The 13540-nt window shown below is 42.5% G+C and overlaps 1 protein-coding gene across 3 annotated transcripts; it reads right to left on the reverse strand.

The window, feature by feature from the left end:
• Positions 1 to 8812: 8812 nt before the first annotated feature.
• Positions 8813 to 13537, reverse strand: LOC110524474 (uncharacterized). Of its 3 annotated transcripts, none has more exons than XM_090235816.1 (7): positions 13471 to 13527; positions 12857 to 12934; positions 12050 to 12129; positions 11704 to 11907; positions 11376 to 11609; positions 10830 to 10950; positions 8813 to 10687 (listed from the first exon to the last, which is right to left on the reverse strand). In XM_090235816.1, the coding sequence occupies exons 3-7, from the start codon at positions 12098 to 12100 to the stop codon at positions 9423 to 9425; spliced, it is 1875 nt and encodes a 624-aa protein (XP_090091942.1). In that variant the 5' UTR covers positions 12101 to 12129; positions 12857 to 12934; positions 13471 to 13527; the 3' UTR covers positions 8813 to 9422. The 3 variants fall into 3 exon arrangements, with proteins under 3 accessions (XP_090091942.1, XP_036834177.1, XP_021459839.1); XM_036978282.2 differs by having other exon boundaries at positions 12797 to 12934; positions 13471 to 13525; XM_021604164.3 differs by lacking the exon at positions 12857 to 12934 and having other exon boundaries at positions 13471 to 13537.
• Positions 13538 to 13540: the final 3 nt, after the last annotated feature.

Consider the following 13540-nt stretch of genomic DNA (forward strand, 5'->3'; position numbering starts at 1 on the left):
GAGTAGTAGCATTTGCAGTCGGGCACTGTCAAAACAGGAGAGGAATTACTCAACTACCAAGAAGGAGCTTCTTGTTGTGGTAGTGTTTCTTAAACATTTCAGAGACTTTTTGCTGAGAACTGAGAACCTACTGAGAACGGATGTGGCTGAGTAACTTCAAACCTGAAGGACAACTTGGCTAGATTGTTAGAGACACTGGATCAGTTTGACTATCATATTGTCCACAGGCCCGGGAGACTGTACAGTAATGCAGAAGATGTCACGTAAACACTCACAGAAAGAGAGTAGACACAGCCGTCTCACAGGAAGCCACTGTCAATCTGAGAGCCATCGTAAACAAGCCTCAGGATGTCACTATTGAGCCGGTAGTTGGAGCTCAAACAAACCAGGCAGTCCCCACAAATGCAGCTTTCCTTTTGGAAACACAGGATAGATACCCAGTGGTCTCCCAGTTAAAGAAATATAAAAAAAGAGGGTAGAGCAGAGCTCCCTGTGGAGTTGCAATCAGAGCCACATTTCAGGCCTTTCAAACAAGTGTGGGGGGCATTATATGTAAAGAATGGGGTGTTATGCCTTGAGAGTCAACTATGAGACAGATGACACCATCTGGAGAGGGATTGTACCAGATGAGCTTGTACATGAGATACTTACCTTTATCCACAATGATAGAACAGGAGGCCATTTAGGAGTTGAAAAACACCAGTAAAATCAGAGCAAGCTTTTATTGGCCAGGCTGGCAGAGAGCCATTAAGCAGTTGTGTAAGGGCTGTGTGGTGTACGCTGCATATAATTTACAGGGTCTAGCTCCCAGAGCGCGCATGACAAGTTCTGTCACAGGCCACCGTTTTGAGAGCATAGCTGTAGACTTAATGGGTCCGTTTACAGAGACGGGACGAGGTAACAAACACATTAGTGTCACGTGTTAGTGTCAGATTACTTTACTAGGTGGTCAGAGGCATATGCCATATCCATTCAGGAAGCAGTAACAGTGCCCAAGAAACTGGTAGGGGAATTTGTGTTGAAGCTAGGCGTTCCTAGCTCTATCCATAGCCACCAGAGGTGACATTTTGAATCTACTCTATTTAGAGAGATGTGCAATCTTTTACAAATTAAGCTTGAATTGTTTACTGTGTGCGTTCGTTTCCTGGGTGAGTTTGAGACTTAGTGTTTGTTGTTTTTTCAAGTGTACTGTGATCCTGCGGCTACCGTATCCCAGTATGGCGAAGTCAGCCACTGGTCTGGCCCTTTGGCGGAGGTTTAACAGTTGGCTGGCTGCTTCTTGTCCGCGGACTGGATGGCCGAATACTCATGGCAGTGAAGGCTACTATGGGTCTGCAAGATGGTGGCTGCTGTTCCCACACCGCCGTTGCCCACGCCAGGGCCTTGCCCGAGAGTAGAGGGATGATGTAGGCGATCATGGCCCGATCGGTGTGGAATGAGGACGACTGTAGCTCGAACACCAGAGGACACTGAGGGAGGAACCCCTTGCATCCTCTCGCGTGTCCGTTTTACCACTCGGGGGCTAGGATCTTGGGTTACCGGTGCAGGTTACCTGGAGGAACCACGACGACATCTAGCACTGGGCGATGAGACCTGGGCATTGGCTCCTCCTGGGTTGGGGGCATGCTGTGGTTGGAGGGACTCGGCAAGTGCCCAAAGGGTACCGGAGTTTTGGAAGAGCTGTTCTTGCTGCCCTCCTAACACTGCTCCTTGGCGGGCTACCACATTCCGGATCTGGGTGATCTCTGCTGGGTCCATGTTGTGGCAGAAGCTTGCTGTGATGTGGTAAGGTTGTACCCAGGTGCAGAGAAGAGACCAGACGAGGAATCAGTGGTTAAGGATAAACATAATACTTTACTGAGATATGGTAGCCGCAGGATCACAGTACACTTGAAAAAACAACAAACACTAAGTCTCAAACTCACTCAGGAAACGAACGCACACGGTAAACAATTCAAGCTTCTGCCTTTGAACTACCACATTCGTCAGCCAGGGAGAAGGAAGCCAGAACAGGTGTATTATATTAACCTGTTAAAAAAGTTGGTAAGTCAAGAAGCATTTTGGGGGGGAACAAACATACAGACTTCAGTACTTTCAGCCACTTCTTGTTGTTCTTCAGAGAACCTGCTGGAATAGATTACCCTCGGAGATGTATCGCCTTCCCAGGCCCAAGCTCCTCCTGGGTTGGGGAATGCTGTGGTTGGAGGGACTCGGCAAGTGCCCAAAGGGTTCCGAAGATTTGGAAGAGCTGTTCTTGCTGCCGTCCTAACACTGCTCCTTGGCGGGTTGGTTATGAAAAATAAAGAAGTATTTTCTTCCTTACCAGGACACACCCATCACATCCAACATGACATCATCACACCTCCAGGTTATAAGGGTCCGTCAAAAACCTACCGAGTGCCAGAGGCGAAGAGAGCGGCAAAAAATGAAGAAGTGGGGATGTTGGAGCTGGAAGTCATTAAAGAGTCACACAGTGCGTGGTCCAGCTTAATAGTCCTGGTGTCAAAACCAGATGGTACAGTACGATTATCTAATGACTTCCGTAAATTGAATGCCATTTTGAATGCTTATCCCATGCCGAGAATAGATGAGATGATAGAAAGACTGGGAAATACCTGGTTCATTAGTACACTTGACCTAACCAAGGAATATTGGTAGGTTCCTCTGAGCCCTGCAGCTCGTGAGAAGACGGTACTCTCCACGCCAGATGGCCTGTTCCAATATGTGCGACTGCCTTTTGGACTTCATGGAGCCCCCGCCACATTTCAAAGGCTGATGGACCACATTCTACAATCCTATGCTGCAGCCTACCTGAACGTGATCATCCACAGCCACACGTGGGAGGAGCACCTAATCCGATTAACAGCAGTCATCGACGCGCTTCGGCAAGCAGGACTCATGGCCAACCCAAAGAAATGCACGCTGGGGGTAAGTGAAGCAAAGTATCTGGGCTAATCCATAGGGCGAGGGTTCATCAAACCACAAGAGAAGAAGGTTGCTGCAATCCAGAATTGGTCTCGACCAGTGAATAAGAAACAGGTACGGGCTTTCCTGGGAATAACAGGTTATTACAGATGTTTCATCCAGGATTTTGCAATAATTTCAGGACCCCTGTGTGACCTAACCCAGAAGGCCCAACCTGCCATGGTACAGTGGAACCATGCGACTGAAGAGTCATTTCAGAACAGTCGTATGCACTGCGCCTGTGTTGTATTCGCCAGATTTCTCAAAGCCTCTGATTGTACAGACAGATGCATTGGAAACTGGAATTGGAGCTGTACTCTCACAGGAAGTTAATGTAGAGGAACATTCTGTGTTGTACATTAGCCGTAAATTGATTCCCTGTGAAACCAAATATGCAACAGTGGAAAAAAAGTGCCTTTGTCCTCTATTTTTGATGACCAATTTAGCCCTTTTACCAAAGAGCAGCTTCTATCTACCAAATATTGCATACCTTAGTAGCGCTTCCCTTCCTCCTCTTTCTATTAGTTAAGCATAGCACTTGGGTGGTGCTTAGAGGAAGCAGCTCCACAGTCATTTCTTTCTGTGTTTTTTGAGAACATTTTACAACTCAAACTATGGATTTTACCCAAGAGGCTACAAGATTTTCCTATTCCCATGAAGATGGCCAAAGGATTATTACCACTACCTCATTGCTAGATGAGATGACAGCCACAGAGAATACTGGAATGGACTTAAACAAGGCTTACAGAGACTTGCACCACCTTATGGAGAAAGACACCAAACTTGACCTCAATTCTATCACCTTGTCTGACTATTGGAGGAAAGGCCTAATCCCCAGAGGACTCCGTATTATGAAGTTTCCAGCTAACGGAGCACAAGGTAAAACTGAATTTAGAGATAAATGGGAGGCTATTCTCAACAAGTGTTCTTTTGACCTAATGCTACTTCTAATAGAATAATCTAAAAAGGACAGACAAGTAGTCCAAACAGAAATTGAAGAAGTAAAAAGGAAAATCACAGAACACAGTGACAATCCTAAAAAAAGCACAATGTGATGAGATCTTGAAAGTGAAAAGTAGACACATCCACTCTGATATTGAAACAAGACAAGCTAAGAAAACTTAGAAGAGATGAAGTAGACTATAGAGATGGCAAGGTCTTTGCCTGGAGAAAACCAACACGCAAGAATTCAGAATCACATCTGCAGAGAAGGAAGCCTAGATCTGTTTCTTTCAATATTTTGTTACAAAATACAGCACTGAAGCAGAGAACTTTAAAAGAATCATTAAAAATAATTGGGGAATCATCCAAAGTGATACGCTACTACGCCAAGTCTTTCCTGAGCCACCAGTCATAAGCTTTAAGAGATGTCCTACCCTAAATGACAAATTAGTCCACAGTTATCTTCCGGGTGACTCTCAAAAAACTTGGCTTGACCACAAACCCAAGGGCTCCTTTAAATGTAACCATTGCAACCATTGCAGTAATATTGCTCAGAAGAAGTATTTTGTTGACACAGCTTCCAAAATGGAGTATTACGTCAAGCATTTCATTAACTGCAAAACCACTCATGTCATCTATAGATTGGAATGTCCACAGTGCAAGGTGTTCTACCTTGGACGGACAAAGAGACGCCTTCAAGACCGCTTAGCGGAACACAAGTACGCCATACGGGTAGGCAATGAAGACTACCCCATGGCAAGGCACTACTACACCATGGCAACCCTGCCCTCCCTACAAGCTATGGGTATTGATCATATTCCGGCCTCTATTAGAAAAGGGGACCGTCTTAAACAGTTAAACCAAAAGGAACGTTTTTGGATTTACAAACTACAGGCCACTAAATACCCTGGTTGAAATGAAGATATGGATTTCTCACCCTTCCTTTAGGGTTGTGATGGGTCCATTTGCTGTCATCCAGTGGACATTTTGCTTAATTTGCCCTCCGCTATGGTTAGACTGTTCTTGTTCATGTTTTGTTCTAGTGTACTATGGGATATATTGCGTTCTTATTCTTGACACTTCTCCCAGTCATATTTAAGGTTAGAACTACCTTTTAGTCTTCTGATACTTCTAGCTTGGAGTTGTATTTTTATGATAACTTTGCTACATTATTTCACCTTTTAATGTGTATAGTATTGCTTACTAGGTGTGTCCAATCAATTTTGTAACCACTCCCTCTTCCAATTAGGGCTAATTGGAAAAGCTGTTCAAAAGAGGACATTGTATTCCTTTTTTGTACTCCCTGACGAAGGCCATGCTGCCGAAACGCATCGGTTTTAAAAAAACTTTGTTTCTATTGAACATGCCATACTAATAAAGGCATTTAAATTAATTATATGAAGAGTGCCTTGGTCCTCCTTTCTTTTTGGTGGAAAAAAGTGTTTGGCAATCAAATGGGCTCTGCAGTCCTTGAAATATTATGTTATTTGTCTTCTATTACCTAGAAGAAGGACACTAACACCCGGATCACCTGGTGGTTCCTCAACTTTTCCACTATCGGATCGTCCACCGTTTGGGTTCTAAACATGGTAATGCTGATGCCATATCTCATGTCTATGCCATGTTTTCTTTGACCGCTCTGACCACAGGGTCAACGCTGAGGGGGAAGGTATGTAGCGGTTTCTGGGGTTGTGTTGTGGATGGATATTATGTGCCTGCAAGGTTTCTTTAAAAAAATGCACAGAGGCAGAACCATGGACAGCTCAGGGGAAACTTCTAGAGTGTGGCAGAATAGCCACATCTGTCTCCAGTTGTAATCAGAGCCAAACTGCAGACAGGTGAAACCAATCAGTTCCTTTACTTAACTGAAAATGCAACAAAAACATTGAAGTAGAGTATATTGTGATAAATTGCAGGTCACACTACTTGCCTAGAGTTCTCAGCTATATTACCAGCACAAACCTATGCTGGCCCTAAGACCGCACTCAGTCAGCTGTATAAGGAAATAAGCAAACAGGAAACCACTCACCCAAAGGTGGCATTCCTAGTGGCCGGAGACTTCAATGCAGGGAAACTTAAATCAGTTCTACCAAATCTCTATCAACATGTTAAATGTGCAACCAGAGGGAAAACAATTCTAGATCACCTGTACTCTACACACAGAGGCGCGTACAAATCTCTCCCTCACCCTCCATTTGGTAATTCCGACCACAACTCTATCCTCCTAATTCCTGCTTACAAGCGAAAATTAAAGCAGGAAGCACAAGTGACTCGGTCTATAAAAAAATGGTCAGATGCTAAACTACAGAACTGTTTTTGCTATCACAGACTGGAACATGTTCTGGGATTCTTCCGATGACATTGAGGAATACACCACATCAGTCACTGGCTTTATCAATAAGTGCATTGAGAACATCATCCCCACAGTGACTGTACGTACATACCCCAACCATAAGCCATGGATTACAGGCAACATCCGCACTGAGCTAGAGGGTAGAGCCGCCGTTTTCAAGGAGTGGGACTCTAACCCGGAAGCTTACAAGAAATCCCGCTGTGCCCTGTGACGAACCATCAAACAGGCAAAGCGTCAATACAGGGCTAAGATTTAATCATACTACACCGGCTCCGACGCACGTCGGATGTGGCAGGGCTTACAAACTATTACAGACTACAAAGGGAAGCACAGCCGTGAGCTGCCCAGTGACACAAGCCTCCCAGATGTGCTAAATCACTTCTATGCTCACTTCGAGGCAAGCAACATTGAGGCAAGCAACACTGAGGCATGCATGAGAGCATCAGCTGTTCCAGATAACTGTGTGATCATGCTCTCCGTAGCCGACATAAGACCTTTAAACAGGTCAACATACTCAAGGCTGCGGGGCCAGACGGATTACCAGGACGTGTGCTCCAGGCATGTGCTGACCAACTGGCAGGTGTCTTCACTGACATTTTCAACATGTCCCTGATTGAGTCTGTAATACCAACATGTTTCAAGCAGACCAAAATAGTCCCTGTGCCTATAGGGAGGAGGTCAGAGACCTGGCCGGGTGGTGCCAGGATAACAACCTATCCCCCAACGTAACCAAGACTAAGGAGATGATTGTGGACTACAGGAAAAGGAGCACCGAGCACATCCCCATTCTCATCGACGGGGCTGTAGTGGAGCAGGTTGAGAGCTTCAAGTTCCTTGGTGTCCACATCAACAACCAACTAGAATGGTCCAAATACACCAAGACAGTTGTGAAGAGGGAACGACAAAGCCTATTCCCCCTCAGAAAACTAAATATTTGGCATGGGTCCTGAGATCCTCAAAAGGTTCTACAGCTGCAACATCGAGAGCATCCTGACCGGTTGCATCACTGCCTGGTACGGCAATTGCTCGGCCTCCGACCACAAGGCACCTCAGAGGGTAGTGCGTACGGCCCAGTACATCACTGGGGTAAAGCTGCCTGCCAACCAGGACCTCTACACCAGGCGTTGTCAGAGGAAGGCCCTAAAAATTGTCAAAGACCCCAGTCATAGACTGTTCTCTCTACTACCGCATGGCAAGCGGTACCGGAGTGCCAAGTCTAGGACAAAAAGGCTTCTCAACAGTTTTTACCCCTAAGCCATAAGACTCCTGAACAGGTAACCAAATGGTTACCCGAAGTATTTGCATTGTGTGCCCCCCCAACCCCTATTTTACACTGCTGCTACTCCCTGTTTATCATATATGTAGTCACTTTAACTATACATTCATGTACATACTACCTCAATTGGCCCATTGTATCCCATCACCCGCCAACACCTCTTTTTACGCTACTGCTACTCTCTGTTCATCATATATGCAGTCACTTTAACCATACCTACATGTACATACTACCTCAATAAGCCTGACTAACCAGTGTCTGTATATAGCCTTACTACTGTTATTTTCAAATGTCTTTTTACTGTTGTTTTATTTCTTTACTTACCTACACACACACACACATTTTTTCTCTCACATTATTGGTTAGAGCCTGTAAGTAAGCATTTCACTGTAACGTCTACCTACACCTGCTGTATTCGGCGCACGTGACAAATAAACTTTGATTTGACCTTACAATTTATTTATTTTAATTCGGTACATGAAGATGTCAGTAAAAGGACATTTTGTGTGCAAAAGTACATTTGGTGGAAACATGCTCATAAAGGTTCTACAACATTCGCATGAAAATCTATCACCAATTGGATGAAAACCTAGCTAATGGCACCAATGTTGATATTAGCTAAAGGGCCATTCCATAGTAACATGATTATGCTGAGACTCATTGTTCACTTTGAAATGTGTCAAACAATTCAAGTTTAAGTGGACAGTGTTAAAAGTAGGCTACATAATCCTTGCTCAAAAAGTTGTATGGCTTGTTACAGAACTGTGCAAATGCAAACTACATTAAGTGAAGTGGATTCATACCCGGTAAGAGAATGACATCCTGGGTCCCTGAATTGTACTACACAGAAATGCAAAGTTATATATTTGAATGTCATTCTATTCATGATGATGTAGCCTAAATAGTTAGTGGTAGAAATGAGGTAATATATGCTCTCATCAAAGGTCATGTCATCTTATGGACCTTTGAAAGTGTAATAGATTTTATTTATTTTTTACTCACAAAGCATAAACCTACATTTTCTTCTTTAGTCTATTTTTCTTTTCAGAATTTGTCAGTGGCATGGGGACACCTGTGAATAATACATCTGAGTGAAAAGACGGACAATTGAATGAATCTTTATTACAACACTGCTATCAATATATTTACCATCAATTGATTCACCCCTTCAAGAATGTTTGTGTTCTTCCTTGCCAATCAATGACCTGAAGTCAAACGCTTTCAAGTGGAGGTGGATTAGAAATGTCCAAAGAGGGATAGATCCACAAAGATACCGCAGCTACATTTTATTATAACAGAACACACACAGACAAACAGACACTCTTAGCTTTTATTTGACACCCAACTTGATGCTGAACTTCACATGTTGGTCCACATGGGTCTTTAAACAGTTTCAAACATACATAGCTAGCTACTATCTTTGTTATACCGTACTAGCACCCTATTTGAAACAACTAGTAACGCTATGTGGAATTGCCCTAATTTATTCTATCTGGCACAACATAAGGCTTGTATAGTCAGCTACACACCCAATTTGTCCTCAAATGGCTTTATAAAGCTAATATGTTTAAATATATATATATATATATATATTCAGAAATATCTTTACCTTTAGCTAGTTACATGGATGATTTTCAGGAGTATCGGAGGGTCAGCTAATATTATTGCGGTTGCACATACAGAATATCGAAAAGTAAAAAGTACCACTACATGTAAAAATACTTTCCTATTTTACTGCCACCTAATGGGCATACATGACAGCGAATCCTACTCCCCTACAGTCGTCAGAGAACAAAAAGGCCTGTCTCTTGAATGATTTTGAACTAGAGATAAATGTACCAAGAAGAACAGACTTATAATTAGATGGCATTGTACTACATTATTATATCATATCTGTACTTCTACAGATGGGGGTGCATTACAATTTTGCTCTGTCTTCATACAGAATCGTTGGTGACGTTTTAAGTTCCCGTCATGGTTGAACCCTTTCCCACAGTTAGAGCAGACCACTGTTTTGGTTCTATTGTGAATGAGGAGATGGGTTTTCAGGTGAGCCGCTCTGAAGAAACTCTTGTCACACTGAGTGCAGTGAAACGTCTTCTTCCCTGTGTGGCTCTGCTGGTGGCGTTTAAAGTTCCCCCTTAGGCTAAAGCTCTGTCCACACTCAGAGCAGTGATAAGGCCTCTCTCCGCTGTGTGTCCGTTGGTGGTACGTCAATTCCCATTTCCTACCGAAACATTTTTCACATTGGGGGCAACTAAACGGTTTCTCCCCTGTATGTGTCAACTGATGTCTTCTAAGATCTCTGGAAAAGCCAAAACATTTGTCACACTGAGAGCACTGATAAGGCTTAGGCTTTTCTACTTTGTGTGTTTTCTGGTGTGCATTGAGAATTTCCAGCTGGCCGGAGGACTTCTTACACTCGTGGACATCATAGGACCTCTGTCCAGTGTGGGTCTCCCTTGTATGTGTCAACTGATGTCTCTTAAGATCTCTGGAAAAGCCAAAACATTTGTCACATAGAGAGCACCGATAAGGCTTTTCTCCTGTATGGGTTTTCTGGTGTGCTTTTAGAGTTTCCGGCCGGTAGAATGACTTCTTACACCTGAGGCAATCAAATGGCCTCTCTTCAGTGTGGGTCATTTGATGTCTTTTTAGATGGGCTGGTCTTCTGTATTCTTTTCCACACTGAGAGCATTTATATGGTCTCTCTCCTGTGTGGCTCTTTTCATGGCTAGTCAGTTGGGTTTGAAATCTGTATCCTTTTCCACACTGAACGCATGTGTATGGTCTCTCTACTGTGGGGATCATTTCATAGCTGGTCAGATGGGTTTGTCTTCGTAATCCTTTCCCACATCTGTGTTTTTTTAGTGAATCAGCGAAGACGTAGTTATTCCCACAGTCTGCACAGTGATATGGTTTCTCTCCTGTGTGACTCTTCTGATGTGTTTTCATAACATATTTATTGGAGAAGCTCTTGCCACATTGTGGGCACGTGGCTTGGGTTGCTATGATCTTCCGAAACTTTAGCAGAGTGATGTACTCTTCAGGGTGGGCCCTCTTGAGGTGCCCGTGAAAAAAGCGTTCTATGGTGAAACCGAGCGTACAATGAGGGCATGGGTAGAAGGAGGAGGACCCCTTTTTAGAGTCACCTAAAGGACAGAAATAAAAACATCAAATGAACTACACTTATTTCATTATAGAGCCACAGTTATTGAGAAATGAAACGTTATGTACATGTAACACATTATTATATCTCTACACCGTAACTGCAACCCCACCAATTGTACTCACTGAAATCAGCAGCATTAGCTTTCTCATCTGTATCTAGTGTCATCCCTGGATCCAATGATGTCTTGCTGCAATTTTCAATCTTCAATGCTCCTGAAACATCATGCTCATTGTTTTCACAGTCCTTTGAAGCAGAAATGAAGCGGGTATTCAGTCAGAAAGTCAGTTTCAGTATTTTCAAAAATTGGCGGAATACTAACTAGGCCCAGCACTCAAGCTACTAGCTACTCAAGAAAGCTATGCTTTGTGTTTGTGAAATCTTAACTTCATTATGAAGCTATAGGCTTAAATTTAGACATTGTTGCCATACCTATACCTGGCCTACTTCTTGTATGTCAGTAGCCCACTCCATATGCAGTCACATAGTGGCAGAAAGAATGAAGGTTGAAAGCTAGGTTTGTGGTACACAGCTTTTAATAGGTAAGGTGCAGAACGGTCAAAACAACTAGGAATGAAGACACCTTTAGTTTAAACCTACAAGAAGCTAACCCTACAAAACATCTCAAAGTGTGTATTTCACTCAGTACGTTATTAAATCCTTGAACTCACCTGCACATGATCACTTTCCATCTCACTGTCCTCTGTATCCTCTGTATCTGAACATGATGATGTTTCCAACGGTTCCCAAGGCACTGGCACTTTCACAACATCCTCATCTTCTGACTTCAACCAGTCTTCATTCTCTTCTTCCTTAACTGTAATTAAAGCAACTTTCTCTTCATCTACTGGCAGAAGGGAGCATTCTTCAGACTCCTCTTTGACTGGGACTGGAGAAGGCAGCACCTGACACAGAGAAAACATAATTCATTCAGCATCGTCATTCTAACAATAACTCTGGGCCTCGTAAATGGGCTTGCAGTGTTAAGGAGGCACTTACCTTTACTTTGAGGTAAGTCATGCTTTTATGTCCACACTCTTGATCTGTGACTCCATGGATGACTGAAAGTGGATCAAAGGAGGTATCTTGTTCATCCGGGTCCTCATTTTGACAAACCTGGGATGTTTCAACTCTTAATGGCACAGTTGAAATCTGGAGTTCATCAGCTTCCTCTTTGACCTGCCTCCAATGCAGTGAGGGATCCTAGAACAGACCATGGTTGATGTTAGAAGAATAACATCTATTTGACCAATAAAACTTGTTAATGAATACCCGCTCGTTTTAGATATTGTATAATGAAATTGATTCTCATTTTGAAGAATGCATGATGTGTGGGTTAACCTACAAAAGGTTCTTCTGGCTGCCCACTGCTTTCATATCTCCCATATTGATCCATCTTCAGCAGATGATGAACAGACTCGTGACCTGTCAATAACAAAACAACCCACCCACATGTTTAGTTAGATCACAAGGATCAACAAAGCCCATATGAAAGTCAACAATGACACCAATGTTGATGGTAGCTAAAGGGCAATTCCACAATAACAGAATTATACTGAGTCAGACATTTCACTTTAAATGCATGTCAAACAAAAACAATTCAGTGCAAAGTTTAAGTACATTTTCAGAGGGCATTGTTAAAAGTAGTAATTGTGCATAGAGTGGTATGGTTTATTAAAGAACTGTGCAGATGCCAAGTTTGGTAACAGAATGACGGTATGAATATTTTTTTCTTTATGTGACAACATTTTCCAAAAACGTAAATATCTGCTCCAAATTATAATTCAAAGATGTCTGCAGAAAGAATGGGCAGTCAGCAATATCAACTTTAGTTTGAAAAACCTTTGGTTATCAAACTACATCAAGTGAAGTGGATTAACACACAGTAACAGAACTATGGTAATGGTATGACATCATTGGTCCCTGATTTGTACAGAAATCAATAATTATGGGTTTGAATGTCATTACATTCATGATGATGTAGCCTGAATAGTTAGAGGTAGAAATATGTAATATGTGCTCTCAACAAGGTAATTTCTTCTTTTAGCAATGTATTTAAATTTTTAAAGGTAAATTAAAAAACACAACATACATGTTCTGTATTTTAGCCTGCGATTTAAAACACATTCCGTTTTAAGTCTTTTTCTTTGACCTCATAACTCCCCTTCTCCTTTAGTCTTTGCCTGTATATTCTTTGCTTTTCAGCATTTGTCAGTGGCATGGTGACAATCTGTGAATAATACATTTGAGTGAAATGACTGATGGACAATTGAATGAATCTTTATTACAACACTAACGTTAGTATCACGATGTTTACAATGAATTAATTCACCCCTTCAAGAACTGCATTCGACTAAGTACACACAACTGTAATTATTCCTCGCTTGCTAATAAGAAAACCTCATTAAGTCAAACGCTTTCAAGGGGAGGTGGATTCGAAAAGTCCAAAGCGGGATAGCTAGCTAGCTCCACAATGATATCCCAGCTGCATTTGATAATGAAGTACGACAAAGACGCACTCTTAGCTTTCATTTGACATGCTCCTATGAACTACACACGTTGGTCCTAATGGGTCCTTCATAATACCTAGCCTTCAAACATGTATGGCTAGTCTTTGTTATACCGGTACTGTACTAGTACGTGGAATTGCCCTAAAGCATACTAGCTAACTAAAGTTATCTGTTATAGCTGGCAAACAGATGGATAGTTAGCCCAACTTGTCATCAAATGGCAATAAAGCTTATTTAACAAGGAAAATATATTTACCTGCTTGCTAGTTACATAGACATATCTAAATCTCAGGGAATATTATTAAGGTTGCACATACGGAAACTCG

The sequence above is a fragment of the Oncorhynchus mykiss genome, chromosome 5, assembly GCF_057628025.1.
Source record: "Oncorhynchus mykiss isolate SJ-2025 chromosome 5, ASM5762802v1, whole genome shotgun sequence".
Classification (NCBI taxonomy): Eukaryota; Metazoa; Chordata; class Actinopteri; order Salmoniformes; family Salmonidae; genus Oncorhynchus; species Oncorhynchus mykiss.

What these genes read in the sequence shown, in the direction of transcription:
- LOC110524474 (XM_021604164.3), bottom strand. Translation starts at nt 12,100, where the DNA reads ATGGATCAATATGGGAGATATGAAAGCAGTGGGCAGCCAGAAGAACCT. An exon ending in GGCAGCCAGAAGAACCTTTT is followed by an intron (nt 11,908 to 12,049) that starts GTAGGTTAACCC and finishes GGTCTGTTCTAG; the next exon opens with GATCCCTCACTGCATTGGAG. An exon ending in AGCTAATGCTGCTGATTTCA is followed by an intron (nt 10,688 to 10,829) that starts GTGAGTACAATT and finishes TCTGTCCTTTAG; the next exon opens with GTGACTCTAAAAAGGGGTCC.